General features: G+C 39.1%; 1 protein-coding gene across 5 annotated transcripts in view; it reads left to right on the top strand.

The window, feature by feature from the left end:
* Positions 1-450: 450 nt before the first annotated feature.
* EEFSEC (eukaryotic elongation factor, selenocysteine-tRNA specific) overlaps positions 451-26,154 on the top strand; it is a 170,752-nt gene continuing 145,048 nt past the window's right edge. For all 5 annotated transcript variants that reach the window (XM_081317729.1, XM_081317731.1, XM_081317730.1 and 2 more), the window contains exon 1: positions 451-778. In XM_081317729.1, coding sequence (XP_081173855.1) covers positions 475-778 — 304 coding nt within the window. In that variant the 5' untranslated portion in view covers positions 451-474. The remainder of the gene's footprint in view (positions 779-26,154) is intronic.

Genomic DNA, 26,154 nt, shown 5'->3' with positions numbered 1-26,154 from the left:
GTTGTGCAAGCTGATGAAATGAGAAACTGGTGTTATATGTTTCTATTCGTGCTTCTTTAAGCTAACTTCATTTTTAATGACCCAATTAAAGTAATATTGAATAGTTTTTGCATGTTTTTCCTGGCATTTCCTTAAGTGCTGTGCCAAAGTTTACTGAACTGCACAGAAAAATGTATGAATATGTATGGGAAAGTATATAGGTATACGAATACAGGTATTCCTTCAAAATGAATTTTATAAGAACTTGATGGACAGTGCATAGCTGAGTTTTATTCGGAAGCCACAAAGATGCTTTTGACAAAGCCAAGCACATCGGCAAGCTTCCCGTGTTCCTATTGCTGACTTCTTGGAAAGAGCTTTTCCCACTGCGCCTGCCGCTTTGCTGGAACTGCTTTCACACGGGCTGTGTTGCCGCGGGGGTGCTAAAGGGAAACGGACCAGTTTGGGAAGCGAAGCGAGTAGAGAGAGGTATCTATGGCCGGTGCGACTGCGGCTTCTGCTGCCCCCGGCGGCCCTCGCCGACTGAATGTCAACGTGGGAGTCCTGGGCCATATCGACAGCGGCAAGACCGCCTTGGCCCGTGCTCTCAGCACCATCGGCTCCACCGCCGCTTTCGACAGGGCCCCGCAGAGCCGAGCTCGGGGCATCACCCTGGACCTGGGCTTCTCTTGCCTTTGCACCGAGCTGCCTCCGCACCTGGGCCCCGAGCCTGGGCTGCTCCAGCTGACCCTGGTGGACTGCCCGGGACACGCCTCCCTTATCCGTACCATTATCGGAGGTAAGGAATGGAGGCCGGCGAAACTGTTCAGGATTTAGCCCCATTTCTTCGGCTTGGGCAGGGGTAGGCAACCTCGGCTCTTTTATGACTCATGGACTTCAACTCCCAGAATTCCTGAGCCAGCATAGCTGGCTCAGGAATTCTGGGAGTTGAAGTCCATGAGTCATAAAAGAGCCGAGGTTGCCTACCCCTGGGCTTGGGCTCATTGCCGTCTACTTTACTCCCGCCGGTGGGGAGAGATTTGCAGGCCTTTATCCCTGGAAGAACTTGAGTAAAAGCAACTAATCACCAACGTGATGTAGTGGTCAAGCTGCTGGATTAGGAAACCCAGGTTTTGGTTCACCTTTGCTCATAGGATTTGTTTGGGCCAATTCCGTCCCTGTCCCCCCAGCCCAGGGAAGATATTGTGGGGAGTTGTAGGTCTTGTACTGCCTTTAGATTTAAGGGTATGCGAGTTTAAAACTTATTAAATATTCTCCAGGAGCTGTTATTGCTCTGTAGTGAGTTCTTGTTCACATGCTGAATTCTTTAGTGCCCAAAGTAGGGTCCAATGGTTCCTATTGTGTTTCCCAAAGAGAAAATGTCAACAAATTCTAGGAAAGGAGGGTCAATTATTTTTACAAGAATCAAAGCTGTTCTGATTTTAGATGTTTTTCTTGGACATCTCAAGAGTGATTTGATCCAACAAACCCAGCCCTCTAGTTGCATTAAACAGAGAGCAAGCAAAAAAAAGATAAGTGGTGGCAACAGTTTTCTTTATGGCCAGACCTGAGTACTCAATTTTTATGCTGCTCAGAAAAAGAGCATACTATTCGTTTTTCATTCACTTGATAGTACTTTTTTTCTGACTAGTGTAGCACTGGGATGTGTTGATAAAGCACCATTGCTTTTGTATGAAAAAGGCTTCTGTGGTGCTATCCTAAGCATGTTTATTTAGAGGTGATTAACCTAAATAGAAATTACTTCATGTAAAATTCTTATTGTTGTCTGAATTTAGAAACAATTATAGCAGGGCTATAGCCTTGCATTCCGCTTATGGATAGTCTGTAAATCACACATAATCTCCCATCTGAAGTTTTTTCCTGCAACAACTAGTGCTAAGGAAGGTGGGCAGGACATGTCATCTCTTCATACATTCCTCTTCATGAATGGCATGGGGAATTTCAAAGAGAAAGGTGCTAAGGCAGTCTATCTGCAAAATATATCCTGTTTTCTGGAGGCCCAAATTCATCAGCAGCTGTTTTTTTCCCCACTTGAAAACTGTTGAGATCGGTTCACAATGTATCATCCTGCTGCAACATGAAAGGATTGGTATAATAATCCTACTTTGGTATTAGAAAAAGAGGAGGAATTGAGCATGCTCTTTGTAGAATATGCCTGAGTTCCTTCCAAAGGTATAAATAGGGAACAGGTGACCAAAATACTAGGGATTTTTCCCTGCACTATTTTTCCCAAATGTTGTTTTATACCAGAGGTCTCCAACCTTTCCGGGCTCGAGGACCAGAGGGAAGGAGAGCAGCTTTAAAATTGGTATGCGCCTGTGCGCGCAAGGGGCCGCACACACTAGCGCAGCACTAGCAGCCCTGTTTGTGCATGTGGCATGCACTGGTGCCATTCACATGCACTAATGGCCGTGCACCCCCATGGTGGCTAGCGCAAACGGGCCACACAAACTGCCCGGGCTGCTGCCGTATGTGCAAACGGGCTGCAGACACCTACCCCGTGCTAGCATTCCCATTCACACCCGCGCATATCTGCAAACGGCCATGGGCGCTAGCACGAGTGGGGGGAAATGCACCCCCATGCATGTGCGTATGGCCAGCCATTTCTGTGGCCCGTTGGCCAGGAGGCCACAGCCCGGTCCTGGGCTGTGGACCATAGGTTGGGGACCCCTGTTTTATACTACAATGTAATTCCCTTTATCTCGTTTTCATGTTTTTGCTGTGAATTCCTTTTTGAATTCCTTTTTTGAAATTTTAAAATTTTGTGACACTCAGAGTCATTTTTGGAGTTGGATGGCTTATAAATAGGATAAATAAATATAAATTAAAAAAATATCTGGGATGATATAATAGGCATAGGGCAATAAGAATGTGCTTACTACCACTAATTGGATCTGAATTACTGAGAGTCTGCTGCAATAAGCATTGATCTTTAACCTTGAGTTATTAATTGGGAGAAAAGTACTTCTTGTCTTGTGATAATAGAACATCTTCTGTTGGTAGATTCCTTCTTTGTCATTGTATTAAGGCTATTTTATCCTGATTAAGGATTTATTATTATTATTATTTATTTTAATTCCATTTATATCCCGCCCTTCTCCGAAGACTCAGGGTGGCTTACAAGTTTAGCAGTAGCCTTCATTCTATGTATATGCCTGCTTATTAGGGCTTTCACACACACACCAGCGGCATTATTACAAAGTCAGCTTAATTGCCCCCAACAATCTGGGTCCTCATTTTACCTACCTCGGAAGGATGGAAGGCTGAGTCAACCTTGAGCCTGGTGGGATGCGAACCTGCACTAATTGCAGGCAGCTGGTGTTACATAAGGAGGCATTAGCCCACTGCTCCACCAAGGCTCTTTATTTTGTGATTATATTGGTTCATTTATTGTTAACCATTATTTAAACAAATGCACTGGAAAAATGGACACACTTCTTTAAATAAATACACATCTTTCAGACTTGGTGCCTCAACCCCATTCTCATTTAAGAGGCCAGTGCTACATAATCACATTTATTACTGTTCTGTGAACAAAGTCAGTGGGGATGACAACAGTTAGACTTTTCACATTTCTGGTAATTGTTATGTTGCAGCCTCTTCCTGATTGCAAAGTCCAGGTAGCTTGTAGCATTTGAAATTATCTTCAGTATACCAAGCATCCAAAAGACAGTAAGTGGATCACTAATTTTTGCACATTTACCGGTAAATTCATGATGTAAAGCAGCTTTTTGTAATAGGTTACTAAAAATATTTAATAATTCTAAAGTTGGAAACTGTATTTTCAATTTCTGGATTTTGGAAAGTGCTAAGATAATATAGAGAACATTCGGAGAGCAGACTTATTTTTTTACATTTCCTAATTGAAATGTTTCATTAAAAGTAGAGAGAAAGAATTAGATTATTTTTTTTCAGGATTTTGTCTTGATTACAGAACTTTTTTTTAAAGGAAGAAAAATATGAATGTCTCCATTACAAGTAATATGTTGACACTCAGTTGTGATTGTATGTCAAATATTGAAGAAGGATTTCAAATACTTGAGAACTTGAGTTTTGAGTACTTGAGAAAGACAGGGCAGAAGTGAAAGAAATATTATTAAATAATTATATTCCTTTTATTCAGAATGTTCTCTGTTTATCATACCAATCTATAGGCAGTCTCCAGGTTAAGAATGAGATGTGTTACTAAATCTAATTAAATTTTTATGTAAGTCAGAACAGGTTATTTAGTCTGAGTTCCAATTTGTTTGACAGATATTTCTTCAGTAGAAAAAAGTATTGTTGTTGTTGTTAGCTGCGAAGTCGTGTCCGACCCATCGCGACCCCATGGACAACGTTCCTCCAGGCCTTCCTGTCCTCTACCATCTTCTGGAGTCCATTTAAGCTCACGCCTACTGCTTCAGTGACTCCATCCAGCCACCTCATTCTTTGTCGTCCCCTTCTTCTCTTGCCCTCAATCTTTCCCAGCATTAGGCTCTTCAGTGAGTCCTTCCTTCTCATTAGGTGAGAAAAAAGTATACTTCACTGTAAAATGGAGATCAACAACACCTTCTGACTATAATCTAGCTGTAGAGTTGAAGATAGTTCTTCGAATATCAAACTGGAATTGCAAAAACTCTAGAAAGAAAGAACATGTAGAGACCTCTGAATAATTTCATAAAAAGAGCCTGCCTGTATTTTATGGAAACCTGAAGGTCTATGAGTGCTTGTGTTAAAACTGGTTCAGTTAAAATTCAGTTCAATTCCGTGATCCCAAATGAATTAAATTTGTATGATTCATCTTTCACCGTCCTGAATGATCTGACCCAAAACAACAAATGGCATTTTTCATCAGGGTGATGAACCTCTGAAGCTGCACAGTGCTTTCATGAACTGCTGAAAACATTGAGTGGCTTGAGCAGTTCATCAGCTTGAGGAAGGAGAATGAGTTGGAACATGTGGCTGGTCAGCTGTCTACCATTTTAAGTACCGGTAATAGGTGGCCAGTTTGTAAGTATGTATTGTCCATAAGTTGACATTCTTAACCTCAAGAATACCTGTGTGTTGAGGAAAACTTTTTGATTTATATTTCTTGAAATATGAATTATTGTTACTTCACTGTTGGAAAGTGTATTTAAATATTGCTGTTTTTGTAAGTTATTGGAGTTACAATTTTAGTTCTTGTCATGATATCAGAACTGCTGTTACACCTATAGAACAAGATTTTTGGACTAAATTGATTTTTTAACATGTTTCTAATATTTTCATACTTCAGACACAAACTTGTTTAAGATAGTAGTTTCTTTATTTACATATGTGATTAAAAGCTCCAGTTTTTAAAATCATGTTGTCTCTAGATACCATTATTTCATTATGCTGGGCAGTACTTGACCTTGCAGATAACTTTTCAAAATATCAGAAAGATACTGCTTTAGGGATAAAACTTTAGCTTTAAATAAATGCAGAATATTTGAATAAAATTGAAGAGAAATGGAAGATGGAAATCATATTTCATTCTCCATGCTTTCATTTTTCTTAGAGACTTCGCCCTTGAAAAAAAAGTATGTCATACATTAAATCAAAATAATTTTTTACTTATATGATTGAATAGAGAATGCTACAGATAGATTCCATCCCCATTTCTAAGATGTTGGGTGCTAAGATTAAGCTTACAGTCAAGTTTGATTTACATGTTAAATTTAGCCAACACTTCTGTTCCCATTGCATTTCTGTCCCAGAGTTTTTGTTTTGTTTTGCTTTTTGAGATGCACTTCAGAATGGCCAGTGCTAAAATATATTATTATTCAAGGACAGCTGTCAAGGTAAGGCTTTTTAGCCAGTCTGGTTTTCAGAATTATTCTATAAATGCCTGCAAAATGTCTATATTTCCAATTAACCCTGAGTGGTTTTTGCTAGAGTTCATTGATAGGGAAAGCCTGCTGAGAGGTTATACAAGTTAATCTTTCAGAAGAAATTCAATCCCTGTATTTTACTTTAAGACCACTCTGTGTAGCAAAGTAGTTTAACAAGTAGCAGATTTTTTACTTGCTGATAGTTAATTTCATGCCCTACAAAGGGTCAGCACACTAATATAGAAGAACATGATTACTTCACCTTATACTCCCCCCTCATGCCCCCCACACACAGAGCACTAGCTGCTGAATTGTTTGTTTTAAGCTATCTGTTTTTAAGATGCTGTTTATCTAGCTGACTTTGAGCAAACTTTTATAAGTCTGTTCTGTTATGTCTCTCCAATTTATTTTTATGGAAGTTTTAAAAAAAAGCAAACTCTTACAATATTCTATTCAGAATATGGCTTGACACCGATTGTCTGAACTCGGGGTAGGATCATAGACAAATGTGTAGTTTAGTAATTCCTTAAACTTGTCTGAACCTTTGACCTTTTTACTCTTGACCATAGCTTCAATGTCACCACTTGTCCCTGCAGTTCTTTTCAAAGGCTGTTGCCTCCCAATGTCTGTTTCTACTTTGTTGCTATGTTCTTTTAAGGAAGGGTATTAATTTATACCTGCTATACTGAAAGGGCCAAGACTTTTGAACTTTTGCAAGGAGTTGGGGGAGGAAGTGGGTACTGAATATAACAAAAGCGAGCTTTGCTCTTTATATTACTGAAATGAGCATCTTGGAAGGACAAAGAATTAAAATTGATGAGAAAACTGAATTTAAGATTATCATAGAAGATTCCCCCCCTCTTCACTGATGGTTGTAGGTTATCTCTGTCATTGTTTTTAAAAACCTATTGCCTGGCTTACATGTCAAGCATTTTAATTTCGTAATTTCTGATTGGTAGTGGAAGAGTGAGAATTTTTCCTACTATAAACATCATAATGAAAACAGACTCAGTTGTCCTTTTTTTTAGCCTTCAAGATACGCTAGATTCTAAAACTACTAAGAATTTCTTACATACCAGTGCAATCATTCACACCCAAATATGTTTAGAAAAAGATACTTTCTAGGGGAAATTATTTTTTTAAAATAATCTATTATCTCTGTGATATTTTGCAGTGATTTGGAGGAATTTATTTGAAATGAGCTCATATGGCTTTTATTACATAGCCATGCATATGTAGAACCTGAGATGATGTTTGCCTCTTGATCATTGTTATGCAGAGGGTGCGATATTCAGAGAACTTGTGATAGTCATATTCTTAAATACATTACCCATCTTTTGCTTTTCTCCTGCATGTGCACTTTTTTGCTCGGCTGCTTTGTTTCTAACTCAAGTCTTTACGATATTAAACTAGAAAAACGAAATTGAATAGCTGGCAGGATAAAACATCTTTTCTGTTCCTCCGCATGACGAAAATTGTAACCTCCAGTTCAGTCCTTTTTGTAATGAAGGACTTTGACCTTCCAAGAAAATAAAATAAACTTGGAGCACAGTTGGATTTAATCTTCAGAATAAACATTTCAGGTTAGCTCTGTGTTGCAATCCCAAGCAGTGACTTTTGAGTAAAACTGGTTACACATTCTGTCTTCACTGAGTTCTGTCTCCGTTGAGCTGTTGAGACTTAAGCAGCCAGTCCTTAGATTGTGTTTCCCAGTTAATCGCTCTTATTGGATCAGAAACTTTTATGAAGTATTTTATTGCTTTTTAATTTGTAAAGCCATTTGCCTCCTCTATTTAACATTTATCTTTAAAAATTGACAAGATCCTCTGCTGGAAATTCTAGTGCACAAGAGGGCAGTGTTTGCTTGCAAAGTAAGATCTTTATGATAAACACATGTAGTAAGAGATCATTGAGTTTGAATTAGGACAAAATAAATTGTAGAATCTGGATAACCTGGAATTCAGTCATGAATATTTTTGTTTTCTATGATTTTTAAAAGTTATCTTATTTGATTAAATTAAAAAGTGTCCACACTTTGTCTGACTAATTTTCTTCCATTTGCTTGTCTGAAATATACATCTTTCTTTTTCCTGGGAAAAAACCTCTAACAAGGTTTGATTAATATATATATATAATTAGCCTTTTACACTAAATTAAAAACTAAATTAAATTCATTTAGAAAAAAATAAAAATACAAACTATTCATATAGAAAAAATAAAAGTACAGAAAAATACTGTACTTTTCTGAAGTACAATATTGATATATATACCATTACATTGTTTAGGGGGCATCACCTTACAACTATGAGGAGAAATGAAACAGAAAATGAAATAAACGAATTCCTTATTCTGTACCTTTATGTATAATGCGTATGAAACCTTCAAATAAGCTAGACACAAAGAAAAGAAATTAGAACAGTATTGTTATGTGTAACAATATGTAGAAATTTTAATGGCCTAAAACTAAGCTAACTTTTAAAAGCACATTTTCTGTTTGGTTTTGATGGCCACTGTGATACCAATATTTCATATTTTCCTCTAAAAATGTTAGATTGTACCATTCTAGGATAAATTGGTGCTTTAAGAGGAACGCTAAAAACTGTAACCCAGTTCATGGATATGAAAAGATACATTCAAAAGCTTATATTTCTGAAAGTGTTAATCTAATCCAGGTATGTCAAACTGCTGGCCCGCGGGCTGGATGCGTCATACCAAAACCACACCCACCCCATTGCTGGCAATGGAGAAAAAGTCGCAATACGTTGTGCGATGTCATGTGATGTTGCAAGTTTGACATGCCTGGTCTAATCTGATACATCAGTGTAGCTTACCGTTCTTCAACATTTGTGGAGCAACTGACATTAGGGAATTAGATGAGATTTTAAATGTAACAGAAGTCCACTGGAAGCTAGTTGCTAAAATAGGGGAAAATAATAGGGGAAAATAATAGGGACGCGGTGGCTCAGTGGGTTAGGACACTGAGATTGTCGATCAGAAGGTCGGCAGTTTGGCGGGTCGAATCCTGAGTGCTGCGTACCAGAGTGAGTGCCTGTTACTCGTCCCAGCTTCTGCCAACCTAGCAGTTCGAAAGCACGTAAAAAATGCAAGTAGAAAAATAGGGACCACTCCGGTGGGAAGGTAACAGCGTTCCGTGCGCCTTTGGCGTCTAGTCATGCCGGCCACATGACCACGGAGACGTCCTCGGACAAACGCTGGCTCTTCGGCTTTGAAACGGAGATGAGCACTGGCCCCTAGAGTCAGAAACGACTAGCACACATGTGTGGGGGAACCTTTACCTTTAATATTCATCAGTTGACATGTAATAATATTATTTCACTTTGCTTTGGTAAGACCTCATGTGATTTGCTGTACCAAACTGGGCATTGCATTTTGTAAAAAGATTGTAGCAAAGTAGAAAGTGTATAGAGGAGAGTAACAAAAATGATGATAGGCTTGCCAATCATAACTTACCAAGAAAGTGTGAAAGCTGAGTATGTTTAAGCTGGGGAAGACTCATATTAAATGCAGTATGATAACCTTATCATGCCAGTGATTGTTTTCTGTTTTTCCAGTGTAAATTTATAAACATGGAACCTTCCAATTTAAACCTCACTTATCATTGGGTATCACCAGCTTGGCTAATGACAAACCATAATGGCAGCTGTGTTTCAAAATATTTAGTGAACATCAAATTGGAACCATCACTGATTCCATTGGTTCAGTTAGAAGGAAGATTTTTTTTATTAAATCTTGCGAAGAAAGTCCTAATGATCACCTGCAACACAAGCAATCTTCAAATATGTTTCTGTTAGGTGTCTTGTTAACTTCTGGAATATGCTCAATAGGTTAACCCTCAAGCAGTCTCTCTTAACACACTGATGCTATGCAGTCCCTTGATTTATTGAGTAGTTCTGTGATATGAAGTGATGCTTGAATAGGAAGCAAATGTGACCAGACAAAGTAAAAATCCAGTTTGGAGCCTAGTCTTTGGCAATAAGGAAGGCAGTGTGAAATTACTTCACCTTTGTTGTATCTGTGGAATGTCAGCCATTCAATGTGTCCTCGATTTTTTTCAGGAAGGATGTCCCCGAAGAACCAGTCAGTGTAAGTTGTGGTCACCTGGTCAAGCATTTTGTAATGTAGATAACATTGTTCATGTTTAGTCTGAGTTGGGAAGCCAGAGATATACTAGTTATAATTTTATGTTTCTAGATGTTCACAGATTTGTTTTTTGATTATTTTTTCCAATATCTTCCCAGGTATTGATGTCAGGCTGATTGATCTGTAGTTTCCTAGTTTACTGTGCACTGTTCATGATTACAAAAGACCTGAACAGTGTGACAGTTAGAATTCATTATCCACTCCCACTTATCTCAGAGTAGTCAGAAAAGTATGTATTGTTTCAAATCTAGAGAATTGTCTAATCAGAATGAAAGAAGGAAATGAATCTATACAAGAATACACAAACTTAGTTAACTATACTGTTTTTTCCAGATTCATGAATGACATATTTTCAGAAATTTTAGCCTAGTATGTGATGGTGTACTTAGAGGACATGTTAGTCTATTCCAAAGTTCAGCCTTTCCATGTCATCCATGTCAGATGTGTATTACAAAAATTACAGGGCCACAAACACTTTGCCAAACTAGGAAAATGTGTATTTGACCTGCCTCATTTGCACCACAGAATCTCCATAGCAGGCATGCAGATGGATGCAGCAAAGGTAGAGGCTATTCTATCATGGCGCGCACGCGCGCGCACACACACACACACACACACACACACACACACACACACAAATGGTAATGTGAAAGATGTACAGCACTTCCTAGGTTTCACTAACTTTTATAGGAAATTCATCTCTAATAATTCCTCAGAATGAGTTGGTAACTCTCCTGTTTGACCCAAGAGCAAGTGGCATTTCAAGAGTGAATGTGCCCCAGGAACTTAGGGAGAGGGGGAGGGGGTAGTGAGCCTGAAGGAGAGACTTCTTTGTTTTATTAAACTCATATGCCAACCATCTTACTGATAAGGCGACTCTGACCGGCTTACAAACAGTAAAAAGATAAATAGAAAAACAATTAAAATTTCAAGAACTATGTAAAAAAAACCTAGAACTAAAGAGACGGGCAGCACAGGAATGAGATCTTCTTACCCTGACAACTACTCCAGCAGCGAGCACCTCTCTCAGGTCCCCAAGTTAATTGGCAGAACCAAATTTTAATATCTTTCGGGAAGGCCAAAAGGATAGGAACAGTTTTCACTTCCAGTGCTAGAGTGTTTCACAGGACTGGAGACATAGTAAATAAGGCTCTTCACTTTGATTTTGCCTGTTGGAATTCCTTAGCAGATGGTGTCCATAGCAGGCCCCTTCTCCTGGAGTGAGTGGGGCGGGCTAGTCCCATTGAGGTGAGATGACTCCTCAGATGACTTGGTACTGGTATATGGGAAAGACCCTGGGAGATGGGGTGAAGAGATGCTTCCTAGGGAATGGCCAGATAAGAGAAAGCACAGCCCAGAGCTGGATAGTGGGTGGACAAGAGGCTCAGAAGGCACCCTCAGTAGTTTGCTGTAGGTTATAAAGGGGACCATGGGAGATTTGTACTTTCAGACGTGCAAGATTCTTTTAATGTAACCTTAAAATAGAGTCGAATTATCTGCTCATGTTTCCTATCTCGTCTACCTGGTAAGGCTGAAACCTTTGGAATAGCTTGCTCTTGAGGCAATAATAGCTCATAGCTTTGTGGGCTTCTGGGGACAGCTGGAAACATGGCTCTTCCAGAAAGGCTCCAGGGATTAATTATACCAGTGGGGCCTCGTTTAATAACTACAATAAATTCAACTTACTACTTTTAACTTTAATTAAATCCAAACTTAATTGAATGACTGATTTAATTAGTATTATATCAAGTGGCATTTTATTTATATGTAAATTCTGGAAGCTGCCTAGAGTCTTTTTGGTTTCAGGTGATACATAAATCTTATATATAAATAAACAAAATGATGAGTGTGAGTGTACATGCCCAGTCCAGCCCCATGGTGAGATGGGTGGCAAATATATTTAAATAAATAACAAATAAATAAAATATACAAATGATAATGTTGAAAAACACTTTTGAGTGACACTGACTTTTTTCATTGTGGTTTTAGTTTTACCTGCTTAGGCTCTTCCTAAGCCTACGTCATGCTGCATGTGCAATGTTGTATGAAGTAGTGTTACAGGTACTGAACCAGGAGCAGAAAAACCTGGTTTTAAATCCACCCTTGCCCATGAAAGTTCACTGGTTGACTGGGCCAGTCACCCTCCCTTATTTGTTTTGTTTCTCAATTTGTAAGCCACCACAATTGTCTGAACAATTGATGTAGAAAGTATTGAAACAGTAACAAATAGAAAACTGTAACAAATAAACAAAAATAATATACATTAATGTTTGGGTTAAGAAAATTCAAAGAATCAAGGAATAAAAAATACAGTATCAGTTGCAAAGTCACAAATAGCCCTGTCCCAGGGACTGGTGAAAAAGCCATATTTTTAAGGGCTTTCTTAAATGATAAATGATAACAGCACTGAAAGTAATTGAGTGGTACATCTATTATATAGATAAATCAGAGAGTTTTAAACTTTCCTCATTCACAATGCCCTTAGTGTTTCAGTAAATTTTTCACAGCACTCCTAGGCCAACTGCATACTCAAACTGCGCTAACTAACGCACCTCAGGCTGCCACAGCAAACTCACAGGGATGCCATGGAATATTTTACTATTTAACAAAATGTTAACATTTTATTAAATAGTAAAATATCCTGCAGCACCTGTTTGAGTTAACTTCGTAGTTGTGGGAACTGGGAAGATAAATGTTCATTATAATGATTCCAACTTATTTACTATGTTTTGGACTCATATCTTTTGTTGTTTTTGTAAAAGCAAAATTTTAACTATATTCTTGAGCATTACTTAAAGTGATTGCCAGAGGAAAGAAAAACCTGCCAACAGATGACCATGAAAGATATTTTTTTGTTGTTGTTAGCTGCGAAGTTGTGTCCGACCCATCGCGACCCTATGGACAACATTCCTCCAGGCCTTCCTGTCCTCTACCATCTTCTGGAGTCCATTTAAGCTCACGCCTACTGCTTCAGTGACTCCATCCAGCCACCTCATTCTCTGTCGTCCCCTTCTTCTATTGCCCTCGATCTTTCCCAGCATTAGGCTCTTCTCCAGTGAGTCCTTCCTTCTCATTAGGTGGCCAAAGTACTTGAGTTTTAGCTTCAGGATCTGGCCTTCTAAAGAGCAGTCAGGATTGATCTCCTCTAGGACTGACCGGTTTGATCGCCTTGCGGTCCAAGGGACTCGCAGGAGTCTTCTCCAGCACCACAGTTCAAAGGCCTCAATTCTTTGGCGCTCAGCCTTTCTTATGGTCCAACTTTCACTGCCATACATTGCAACTGGGAAGACCATAGCCTTGACTATACGCACTTTTGTTGACAGGGTAATGTCTCTGCTTTTTAGTGTGCTGTCTAGATTTGCCATGGCTTTCCTCCCCAGGAGCAAGCGTCTTTTAATTTCTTGGCTACAGTCCCCATCTGCAGTGATCTTGGAGCCCAGGAAAATAAAATCTGTCACTACCTCCATTTCTTCCCCATCTATTTGCCAGGAATTGAGAGGGCCAGATGCCATGATCTTGGTTTTCTTAATGTTAAGTTTCAACCCAAGTTTTGCACTCTCCTTCTTCACCTGCAACAAGAGGCTCTTTAGTTCTTCTTCACTTTCTGCCATTAGAGTGGTATCATCTGCGTCTCTTAGGTTGTTGATATTTCTTCCGGCAATCTTAATTCCAGCTTTTGATTCATCTAGCCCTGCCTTTCTCATGATGTGCTCTGCATATAAGTTAAATAGGCAGGGCGACAGTATACAGCCTTGCCGGACTCCTTTCCCAATTTTGAACCAATCAGTGATTCCGTGTCCAGTTCTCACTGTTGCTTCTTGGCCCGCATATAGGTTTCTCAAGAGACAAATAAGATGGTCTGGTACTCCCATCTCTTTAAGAACTTGCCACAGTTTGTTATGATCCACACAATCAAAGGCTTTAGCATAGTCAATGAAGCAGAAGTAGATGTTTTTCTGGAACTCCCTAGCTTTCTCCATGATCCAGCGTATGTTGGCAATTTGATCTCTAGTTCCTCTGCCTCTTCGAAATCCTGCCTGCACTTCTGGTAGTTCTCGATCCACATACTGCTGAAGTCTAGCTTGTAGGATTTTAAGCATGACTTTACTAGCATGAGAAATGAGTGCAATGGTGTGATAGTTTGAACATTCTTTGGCACTGCCTTTCTTTGGAATTGGAATGTAAACTGATCTTTTCCAATCCTGTGGCCATTGTTGAGTTTTCCAAATTTGCTGGCAAATTGAGTGTAGCACTTTTACTGCATTGTCTTTTAAGATTTTGAATAGCTCAGCTGGAATACTGTCACTTCCACTAGCTTTGTTGTTGCTCAGCTTTTCTAAGGCCCACTTCACTTCACATTCTAGGATGTCTGGCTCGAGGTCAGTGACCACCTCATTGTGATTATCAGGGACGTTAAGCTCATTCTTGTATAGTTCTTCTGTGTAATTTTGCCACCTCTTCTTAATCTCTTCTGCCTCTGTTAGGTCCCTGCCATTTTGGTCCTTTATCATGCCCATTTTTGCATTAAACGTTCCCTTCATTTCTCCAATTTTCTTGAAAAGATCTCTGGTCCTCCCTATTCTATTATTTTCTTCTATTTCTTTGCACTGTTCATTTAAGAAGGCATTCTTATCTCTTCTAGCTATTCTCTGGAATTCTGCATTCAATTGGGTGTATCTTTCTTTTTCTCCCTTGCCTTTCGCTTCCCTCCTTTCCTCAGCTATTTGCAAAGCTTCCTCAGACAGCCATTTTGCTTTCTTGCATTTCTTTTTCTTTGGGATGGTTTTGGTTGCTACCTCTTGTACAATGTTGCGAACCTCTGTCCATAGTTCTTCAGGCACTCTGTCTATCAGATCTAATTCCTTAAATCTATTTGTCACCTCTACTGTATATTCAACAGGGATATGATTTAATTCATACCTGAGTGGCCTAGTGCTTTTCCCTACTTTCTTCAGTTTAAGCCTAAACTTTGCAAGGAGAAGCTCATGGTCTGAGCCACAGTCAGCTCCTGGTCTTGTTTTTACTGACTGTATAGAGCTTCTCCATCTTTGGCTGCAGAGCATATAGTCAATCTGATTTCTGTGTTGACCATCTGGTGATGTCCATGTGTAGAGCCGTCTCTTGGGTTGTTGGAAAAGAGTGTTTGCTATGACCATCGTATTCTCTTGACAGAATTCTATCAGCCTGTGCCCTGCTTCATTTTGCACTCCAAGGCCAAACTTGCCTGTTATTCCAGTTATCTTTTGGCTTCCTACTTTAGCATTCCAATCCCCCATGATGATAAGAACATCATTTTTTGGTGTTAGTTCTATAAGGTGCTGTAGTGCTTCATAGAACTGGTCAATTTCATCCTCTTCAGCACTGGTGGTTGGGGCATAGACTTGGACTACTGTGATATTGAATGGTTTGCCTTGGATTCGAACTGAGATCATTCTGTCATTTTGAGGATTGTATCCCAGTATTGCTTTTCCTACTCTTTTATTGACTATGAAGGCTACTCCATTTCTTCTGAAGGATTCTTGCCCACAGTAGTATACCTGATGGTCATCTGAATTAAATTCACCCATTCCTGTCCATTTTAGTTCGCTGATACCTAAGATGTCAATGTTCAGTCTTGTCATCTCTTGTTTGACCACGTCCAGTTTTCCTTGATTCATGGATCTTACATTCCAGGTTCCTATGGAGAAAAAATCTTTACAGCATCGGACTTTCCTTTCACCACCAGACACATCCACAGCTGAGCGTCCTTTCGGCTTTGGCCCAGTCGCTTCATTCTTTCTGGCGCTACTAGTACTAGCCCTCTGCTCTTCCCCAGTAGCATATTGGACGCCTTCCGACCTGAGGGGCTCATCTTCCAGCGTCATATCGTTTTGCCTTTTGGTACTGTCCATAGGGTTTTCATGGCAAAGATACTGGAGTGGGTTGCCATTTCCTCCTCCAGTGGATCACGTTTTGTCAGAACTCTCTGCTATGACCTGTCCGTCTTGGGTGGCCCTGCACGGCATAGCTCATAGCTTCATTGAATTACGCAAGCCCCTTCGCCACGACAAGGCAGTAATCCATGAAGGGGAAGATATTTTTAGTAATCCACAATCATTTTTCTTCTGTCATATCATCTGTGACACATCAATAACTAGTGCAAGTACTTGGGTAGACGGGCTTATTAATGTAGAATAAATTAAGCTCTGCTTCTACAGTTTGCTATTTCTTTTTTTTTTTTAAATTGTCCCTAAATCATCCAATGAATTTTTTTTGGATAAAGGTAAGAAATAAGTATATTTTATCCTTGTCACATTTTTCTTTTTTAGTATTTTTCTATTAAATACCATTCTTTCCTAACTAGCTCAACAGTAGGAAGCATTTTAATTTATTAGACAAGAAACTCTTTAGAATTTAGCAAAAAAACCACCCTGCATTATAGTGAAAGAAAATAAATGTACATCCCCAACAGAGATTATAGATTACTTCATATTTGACTGTTGTTTCCTGAAAAAAAGGCACAGTAACTAGCTGGTTGGCCATCTTTCTCTTCTCAAATCAAATTTGTCTCCATTGTCTCCCTATTCATATCATTGGCAGGTCCATAACCTTTGATTTTTATCTCACACCTGAGATGAAATTTTAGTAACAATATGTTTCCTCTTTTAAAATATGTTGTCTCTTCATCAAAGAGCAATACAAAATTTATTCATTTCTGTGCAATTACCGAAACCTGTGATTGACTTTGGAGAGTTCTGATTTGTTTAGGGGTATCCCAGTATGTGAAATGATTTAAAGTGTGGCCTTTAAATAAGTGAACGATGACTTACAACTACCGTAGTACAATGACATTTTCATTTATGAGACTCAGTGCAATGGACTTTGCATGGTACAGACCAGTTTTCTATGCTAATCAGTATGATGATAATCACTGCAGAACATTAGTCCGTTCATGTGAGGTACATAATCTTGATGTCTAGTAAGGTCGGTGGGGAGTAGGATGGCATCTGGCAAGGACCAGGGCATTGGTGCCAGGAGGTGGGGCAGCATCAGTGATGCTGGGATGGCATCAGTGGGAGGTGGGCTGTCAGCATCAGCGGAGGATGGGGTGGCATCAGTGGCAGGGGTGGGCCAATGGCGATGGCCCTCCACAGCAGTCCCAGTTTGTCATGTGGGCCCTTGGGAAAGTGAATTGTCCATCCCCAATGTAGAAGTGAAAAGAATGAAAGCCAAAGTATAGAGGTAAAAAAAGACTTGGAAAATGGAAAATGTGGAACAGCATGCCACAATCATGTTGCTAATTCAAAGCTGGCATTTTCTATTGTAACCTGTCACGTATGAATGGAAAAATTTTCCTTGGAGATCTTAGGGTACTGGCAATTAGATATGGAAAAAAGCACTTCTAATATTCAAGTTTGACAGTTTTAGAATGAAATAACGATATAAATAAGGCTGGATATAAACTAAGTTCATGATGTTTTGAAGAGAATGTGGTCACAATACCCAATTGTATATTTTTTGTTGACCACCATTAATAATTACACAGTATTACATAATAGTTTGTTAACTGTATATATTACACAAGAAATATTTATGACTAATTTCTAAAACAGCTTTAAAAGAGGTATGGCAACTTTTAAAAAAATTGCTTACAACTGATTTGAGGTGACATGTGCAAGCAAAGCTTTGCTTAATTCCCTGTAATTTCCCTCTTGCCGCTTGCTCCATGCACAATGATTCTTGTATCAATTTTCTAAAGAAACTTTTTATTATGTAGAGAAGATATATATCTTTGGAAATATATATTTAGCAATTTTGGATGGGGAAAATTAATTTGGGTTGCAATGCAAGCATATTTGTCACTGAAATCTATGAAATTATTACATTTAACTTGGTGTTGGATTATAACTCATAATATTTAATTCTGATAAAATGCCTACAGCAATTAATCATACATATATTCTCTGTTCAGTTTCTCTAATTTCAGATAGATATAGGTGGCTTCCTACACAATAATTGATATTAAAAAGTTTGTGTGCACTATTCTGTGAAGAATTTAATTGCCTTAGCATCCTAGTATCCTTAAATCACACATGCTGTAATATTTTTGTCATATTAATTAGCTCTGCCCTGTTAAGGCTATGAAAGACATTATTAGCTTTCACAGGAGAAACTTTCAATTTCTTCCAAGAAAGTTTTAAATGATACTTTTATCTTGATATGCATATTGTGCTTATTAGATTGATCTTTGAGAATATTAAGCATGATCCATAAAAAAATCTTTATTTTATAGTAGTTCTACAAAGACTGTGAAGATGTTCCGTATTAAGCAGTTTTAGATTTTTCTACGCTGACTTCCAGACAGTGAGTTAAAATATCCTTTTAGGAAGAACTGAGTGATGATGATAAACAGGTTAGAGAGCACATTGCTGGAATACTTCCACTTATTTTTCCTTGTATCAGAATGTTCTTTCTGTGGTTTGTTTAAGTGTGAACTAGTAATTGGCATATTCCCTTTGAAACAGGAGGAAAAGAGTGCCAGCTTGGTTTAGTGGTTAAGGCTCCAGGCTAGAAAACAAGGAGACTATGAGTTCTACTCCCACTTTAGAAATGAAAAGTGGGAGTAGAAGAACTCATAGTGTCCTGGTTGGGTAATTTTGGAGCAGTCACTCTTAGCCCAATCTATCTCCATGGTTGTTGTGTGGAAAATAGAAGGAAGACGTATTAGATATGTTCATTGCCTTAAATTATTTATAAAAATAATAAAGACAGGATTTTTTTTTAAAAAAAAAGAAATAAGCCAAGACTTCCAAGTTTCTTTTGGCGAAGAACAAAGATGCATTTCTGGTTTGTAAACTTACCATAGAAGGATCTTCTGGAGTTTAAGTGCCCTTTTTGGGCAGTGGATAAGCAGGGATAATAACAAATTGTTATCAGTATGCTACTGGTTCTAATAATCAAAACTGCAAAGAAATACATAATAAAAACAGAATACAATAATTATAAAAATAAAAGAATACCCAGGAACCAATGGTGGTTTTGGCTAACTACACAAACACATAATTCAGCCAGTGCCCAAACATCCTAACCCAAAGCCTGGTGGAACAGCTTAGTCTTTAAGGTTTTCCAGAATGCCAGGAGGTGGGAGCCACACAGACATCAGGGGAAATATCACTCCAGATAGTGGGTGCTGCAACAAAGAAACCATGCTTCAGAGGTCCTGATAGGTCACAGTGCTTTACTGAAGGATCCAGAGCATCCAAACACTTACCGGATTATACCTGTCAGGCTAATCCCACAAAAGGTAGGCAGTCTGTCACATAACCAGCTTCTATGCCAGGTTGTTGTTGTTAGCTGCGAAGTCGTGTCCGACCCATCACGACCCTATGGACAATGTTTCTCCAGGCCTTCCTGTCCTCTACCATCTTCTGGAGTCCATTTAAGCTCACGCCAGGTAGAGATTTATAAATCATAACCAGCACTTTTGTCCACAACTTGAAACGTGGTAACTGCAATACTTTCATAATAAATAAAATAAATAAATTGTAACTGGTACAGCTTGTGGAGCAGAGATATAGTGACACACGAGTATAATATTCATCATTGCTTCCCGTGCTGCTTTTTGAACCAATTAAAACTTCTGAGTGGTCTTCAAGAACAACACCAAAGAAAATGCATTGTAATATTTGAGTTGTGACACTAAGACATGAGTGACACTCTGAATAGCCTTATGAAGTAGGAAAGGGTACAATAGGGTATACTACCATGTTCCCCTGAAAATAAGACCCAACCGGAAAATAAGCCCTAGCATGATTTTTCAGGACGCTTGTAATATAAGTCCCACCCCCAAAATAAGCCCCAGTTAAGCTCATCAGCCAGACGGATGCATTTAGTACCGTATTTCCCCGAATATAAGCCCTAACCAGAAAATACGACCTATGGGTCTTTTGGAGCAAAAATTAATATAAGACCCGGTCTTATTTTCGGGGAAACATGGTAGATAAAGTTGTGCAAAGACCTTCCTGGCCACAGCTAACACCTGCTCATTGAATACTTCCAGATTGCACACCACTTTTGAATGAAGAAATGCAACCCATCTAAAATTAAGAATGGAATATCTCCAGATCCAAGTGACTCCAAAAGACATATCCATTTGATATAGGACTGAGTTGGAGGTGATTCCTCCCCATCCAAACTCATACAGCTTTCAGGGTTTGGAATAGAACCTTGACAGCTTCACCTGTGCTAGGCTGTCATCACATGCTGATCATATCAAACCCTAAACCAGGATGACCTCACCCAACTGTTTCATGTACATGTTGAATAAAGGGTGTGTGTGTGAGTCAACCCTTTGTATCCCAAAAAAGTGGGGGCTCGGGGAACAATCTCTTTCCCCTCCCCAGCCAATATCAACTGAAACGCGCTGGAGGAAGGAAGAGAACCACCATATAACAGTGCCTCCTATCTCCAATCCCTGGAACTGACTCAGAAGAATACTGCAATTGACAGTATTAAAAGCTATTGAAATATCAAGGAATGCAGTGATAGATGCCCTATCTCCATTCCAGTTCCAAAACGGGACATCAACAAGCACATGATGTACACATGATAATGTATTAATTCAAGTAATACTGTGTTTCCCTGAAAATAAGACCTGGTCTTATATTTTTTTTGCCTCCAAAAGTGGCACCAGGTCTTATTTTTGGGGGATGTCTTACCCACTTACCTTAGGACCGCTGCAGCCAGGCCTCCCTCACCCTAACACCTGCCTCGCCAGCCTACTTCTGCGGCTGCTCACCGCCGCTCACATGCTTCACCCCCGGCCTCCGTTTCCAGAAAGGCCTCTGCAGCTGACAAACAAGCTCCGGATTGATGCCTCTGATGGTGAAACGGAGGGCGGGGGGATGCCGCATGCATCAATCTGGAGCTTGTTTCTCAGCTGCAGAGGCCTTTCCAGAAGGCCTCTGATAGTGAAACAGAGACTGGGGGTGACGTGCACGAGCAATGGCGAGCGGCTACAGAAGAAGTGGGCCGGCGAGGTGAGGCAGGTGTTGGAGGCCTGGCTACAACTGTCCTAAGGTAAGTGGGTGCAGGGCATGTGGGGCAGCTCCAACCCCCCATCTCCACCCTAGCGTGATTTTTACCTGTGTGCCTTGCCCCACCTTGTGCAACCAGGTGCAATGGAGTAGGTTGTTGTGATTCAGGGTCAGCCTGTGGGTTCGGCAGTTGGGTCGGACGATTCAGAAGAGGAGGAGGGGGGTGTTGGAGAGCCTGCAGAGGACAGCCCTGAGGCTTCGCAGAGCCCTCAGCCAGGCCCCTCTCATCTGGTCATGACACAGACCCAGCTGTGTGAGCCTGACAGCGTGGATGAAGATGACCCACAGCTGGCCCTGTTCAAGGACGCCCGACGCAGGAGGCAGTCAATCAGGAGTAAACAGAGGAAGGCAATGGGGCACCTCGGAAGGAGGCAGAGAGAAGCCACGACTTGAACTGTTTAAAAGGGGAATGTGTGGGAGGGCTGGTTTGCTGAAGGCAACCGTTTGAATAGCTCCTGTTTCATGGTTCGTGTTTTGTTTTGCTCTGTTTGCTCTGTTTTGTGTCAATAAATTTGGCAGGCTTAGTTCCAGCCACTTGCCTTTTTGTAAAGGGGTTGTCCCTGCCTTTTCTGCAGGGCCGGTAGTAGGCTGGTACAGAACATAGGTGTCTTAAGTAGGGCTTATTTTTGGCATAGGGCTTATATTGGGCACACGCATCAAAATCAAGCTAGGACTTGTTTTCAGCATAGAGCTTATTTTCGGGGAAACACGGTATAGGCATCAACAATGTACTGTAAGTTTAACAATGAAAGTTGGTATCATAAAAGCCAGTCCATTATAATTTTGAAAGTTATAAAGCTATCATAATAGCTAAGGCATATAACAAGGAATTGTAATATTTAATGACATTTTGATAAAAGTTGATTGACTACTTATATCATCAATATGAAAGTTGCAATTCCTACTCAAACCTGTGAAATGTAATCCAGTCTTAGGCAGTATTTATTAAACTAGCTACGGGCTTTCCTTCTGAAGGTGGTATGGTATGTACAAATGGTTGCTATCTTGACCTGACCTTGATTAAGTAACTATTTGTGATGCTTCCCAGAAAGTTCCAATGATATCTCTAATCTCAGCTAACTTCTTTCATCCATTCCCTTCCTCTTCTACTTTTTTCAACCTTACCAAGCATAATCTACTCTATTATTCACTCATGGTCAAAATATGTGAATTTCTCTCTGCTAATTATTGGCTCATGTGAGAAGTCACTGTTTATTTGGTCCAAAAATGAATCTTGTGATCCGTGGTATTCTTACCAAATCCATAAGCCAAAGATACATTCTTTTTCTTGCTTTTTCTCAATATCATCAGCTTAATTTACAGCTACTGTATGTATTCCCAAAGGAAAAACATTGGTTTAACTGATCCTTAACTTCATTAAAATTCATGAACTTTGTAAATTTTTCATTTCCTTCCTCCCAAGCATTAATTTCTTCTTCTTCAGCATGCTGTCCATCTTTACTCTTGAGTTTAAGAAAACATAATTAAATGTCGGATTTCCATCTTCACCATCAAATGTAAGTTTATTAAACATGTAGGCAGACATTATCTTTCTCTTCTTAATATTTACCATTAACACACTTAGCATTTCCAGTGAATTTGTAATCCCAGATTCCTCCCTTTCTCTACCAATTAGTGGCCGCAATTGAGACTGGCAACTGGTTGTTAAACAGCTGTGCTTATGAATCCTACTTAAGTTTTCCTTTGCTTTATAGATGTGCAAAGATTGAAAATGAGAAAAGTGATCATGAAGTTTTCATTACCATCATAACTGTAAACAGTTGCTAAATGAGGTAGTTGCTAAATGAGGACTACCAATCCATTAATACAACTACTGTGATGCTTTATTTAGCACCCCTTGACATTTCCAAAAGTCTTCCTCCATGGCACCTATAAATGCTTACTGCAAATGTTGATGATTACTGAGTTGTATTAATCAAGATGTATATACTATCTTGTAGCTTTCAGTTTTCATGACGATGATAAAAGACTATTACAACAGAAAGATGCCACACACACACAAATATACAAGAGTATAATAGAGATTAATTTTCAGGAAACAAAACACTAACTTTGTACTCATAGAACTATTTACACTAGTTATTTTTTATATAATTTATATCCCACATTTTATGAAAAAGCTGAAGTTACTATCCATGCGTTCACCCCTAATTTAGCCTTCACAACAATCCTTGGAATAGGCTGGTTTTACTAAACAGTTTTGTTGTTTTTTGAATCACTGTTGATTCCTGATGACTACCAGGACTAGTCTCTGCAGTTACCTTGGCAAGATGTTCAGAAGTCATTTGCTCTTTCCTTTTCCTAGAGCCGAGAGAGAGAGAGAGAGAGAGAGCTACTAGCCCTAAGTCACCCAGGTGGTTTCACATCTAAAGTGTGATTAATTTAATTAATTTAATATTTGCATTTGTATACCGCCCTTTCCCTGAGGACTCAGGGCGGTTTACAGGGAATTAAAAATCAAAGCATACAAAAGTTAAAACCAATTTAAAAAGCATTAAATTCACCCTGTACATTAAAACCCCAGTTAAAATTTTCCCCTCAGCCTGGGCCCGAGAGCTCAAAGAGCCAGGTCTTCAGGCCCCGGCGGAATGATCGAAGGTCGGGAGCAGTCCTCAGCTCTACTGGCAGCTGGTTCCAGAGGGCAGGCGCTCCCACTGAGAAGGCCCTATCCCTGGGTGTCACCCGCCGGCAATCTCTCACCGGCGGAACCCTGAGCAGACCCTCCCTGTGGGAGCGCACTGGGCGAAGGGCGTTTGATGCCGGCATTAGAACTCATGATCTGGATTTTAGACTGGTGTCTTAACCACTATACCATTTTGTTAAAGAGTTAGCTTCCTCATTTTACGGAAGTCTTAATGTGAACTTAAAGGAGTCAGTATAGTATAGTTAAAATGCTGCACTTAAATCAGAAATATCATGGAGGTAACTGGGAGATTTAGAGCAATCACTCTCAATTTTGATCAGTAAAATCAATTTTAGGTGATACTGATAATACAAATGAGATACTTGATCAGTGTTAAACATGGAATATTAGAATTTTATCTGAATCACCAAAGCAGTTTTTATTTCCTATGAAACTCCTCTTCACCTTTAAGACCTTTTTCCCAGCTTAATACTACTGGTGGTGAAGGTACGTAGGTTATTTCTATGTTTATTTATTTTATTTATTTTAATTCCATTTATATCCCGCCCTTCTCCGAAGACTCAGGGCGGCTTACAAGTTCTATGTTTTAGGTTTATTTTAACATGAATAAAACATGTTTGATCTTTTCAAAGATTCTCATATACTTGGCTGCCTGTAGAACAAATGTATGTAGGATGGTTTTTAAAGGTATATCATTTAGAAATTTAACAAAGTAAAATTTAGGGGTAAACATAGAACATAGTAATGTTATAAAATGTAACCAATATCTGTTAATAAATAATGTAAAAATTTGATAGAATGATTTGTAGTAGTCAGTTGTAAAATCTTGGTGATGCAATCCATTTTGATACAAATGTCTATTTGCTTTTGAATGGAAAACAGTTAACAGATATTTCCCCCAAGTAAATTCATGGGCATATTTTGGCTCTATTATGTAAATAAGTTTGTGTTTTTCTTTTGCTCTCTGCACTTTTATGTACCCAAAATTTGAGCCTAAGTTGCTCTTGTTGCTATGTGCCCAGGCTCATTTGGTAATTTCAGTATTTCATTAGAACATGATCAGTAGTCTTTTAATTAAGTATAATTGTATCTTATCAATGTATTTTGCAGTTAGGAGCTGCTGTGGGGTTATTGAATGTGTCTGACAGCAATTTGCTAAGCACATTTGATTTGTGCTTAGATTGTAAGCCGCCCTGAGTCTTCGGAGAAGGGCGGGATATAAATGGAATTTTTAAAAAAAATCTCAGCAGGTTTTTAGCTGAAAGCAATTAATGTTCAAGTGAATTGGAAAAACAAGAAACATGCTAAATTAGTATTTCCCTTCACTTACCTATCCCTTTTACAGCCTCTGAGATTTCAAAGAGCTTCTTGCAGTAAGATCTTTAACCAGTTCCATTAGTATCTCACTTTGGTTGCTTTGAATATATAAAAATAACTTGGGTAATTAGAATTGCTTTTTTATAAAGCATCTGCAGAAGTGCCATTTTGCCCATTGAGTCAACTTCCTGATCAGGATAGAAATCCAAATTAAAGGCCGTCTTGTTTGTGTATGAATGTAGAAGGGCAGCCCATTTGGATAGGGATATTATTGCTTTCAAGTAACTTCTGCTGAGGTTTGGTTTTTTTGATTATACATGTGTTGAGGGCTATGAAGAAGATTGGGAGATGTTTGGATGTGTATTTGTAGACCTGTTCCATAATGGTAGTGATGGCAAAAGGAATTTCCTGTTTATAACCGCTAATTTATCCTTCCAGCAAACTTTTCCAAAAAGCTTTGGGTAGTGATTTGAATCTGGACCTCTGGAAGTTTAGGGGAATTTTAATAGCAGAGTTTCAAAACATAAAGTCAGCCCCACCACTCTTTAGCTTCCTTTGTTAGTACTTTTCATTTAATGTATTAAATTAAATGGAGGTGACCACCATACTGTTTTGTCTTACTTCATTAGATTAGTTTAAAATTTTAGAGCTTGAACTTGTGGAGAAAATGCTAGACAAATTTCACCCTCCACAAATATGCTTTACACTCTTTATGTGTAATACCCATTTCTTGGAAAGCAGTGTTAATGGCCAGTTCCATAATACACAAACTAAATTAGGACAATTCAACTTCACTTTGGATTGGGTCTAATTTTGCCACTAAAATTGTCTTGATTACCTTATAAGATGATATTGTTGAAAAGAAATGGGAAAATGCTACTAAATTTAAATAAATTAGCCAATTCATTGTTTAGTTTAATTCTTGTTGCATCTCCCACTCATCGGTGTGAGTGGCTTGGTGGTTCGTTGTACCTTCTTATCTGCTTAGGCTAGTATGCCAGCTACAACCTTATATGGGTCAAGTAAGATCACATTAGGATTACTTTAGTATGTTATACATGTATTTTAGTACAAAATTTGGTTGTAAATTATGTCTGGATTGGAA

This window comes from Vipera berus (genome assembly GCF_964194415.1).
Source record: "Vipera berus genome assembly, chromosome: 2".
Taxonomy (NCBI): Eukaryota; Metazoa; Chordata; class Lepidosauria; order Squamata; family Viperidae; genus Vipera; species Vipera berus.
The sequence above is the reverse complement of the archived record's forward strand: the minus strand, read 5'-3'. Positions and strand labels throughout refer to the sequence as shown.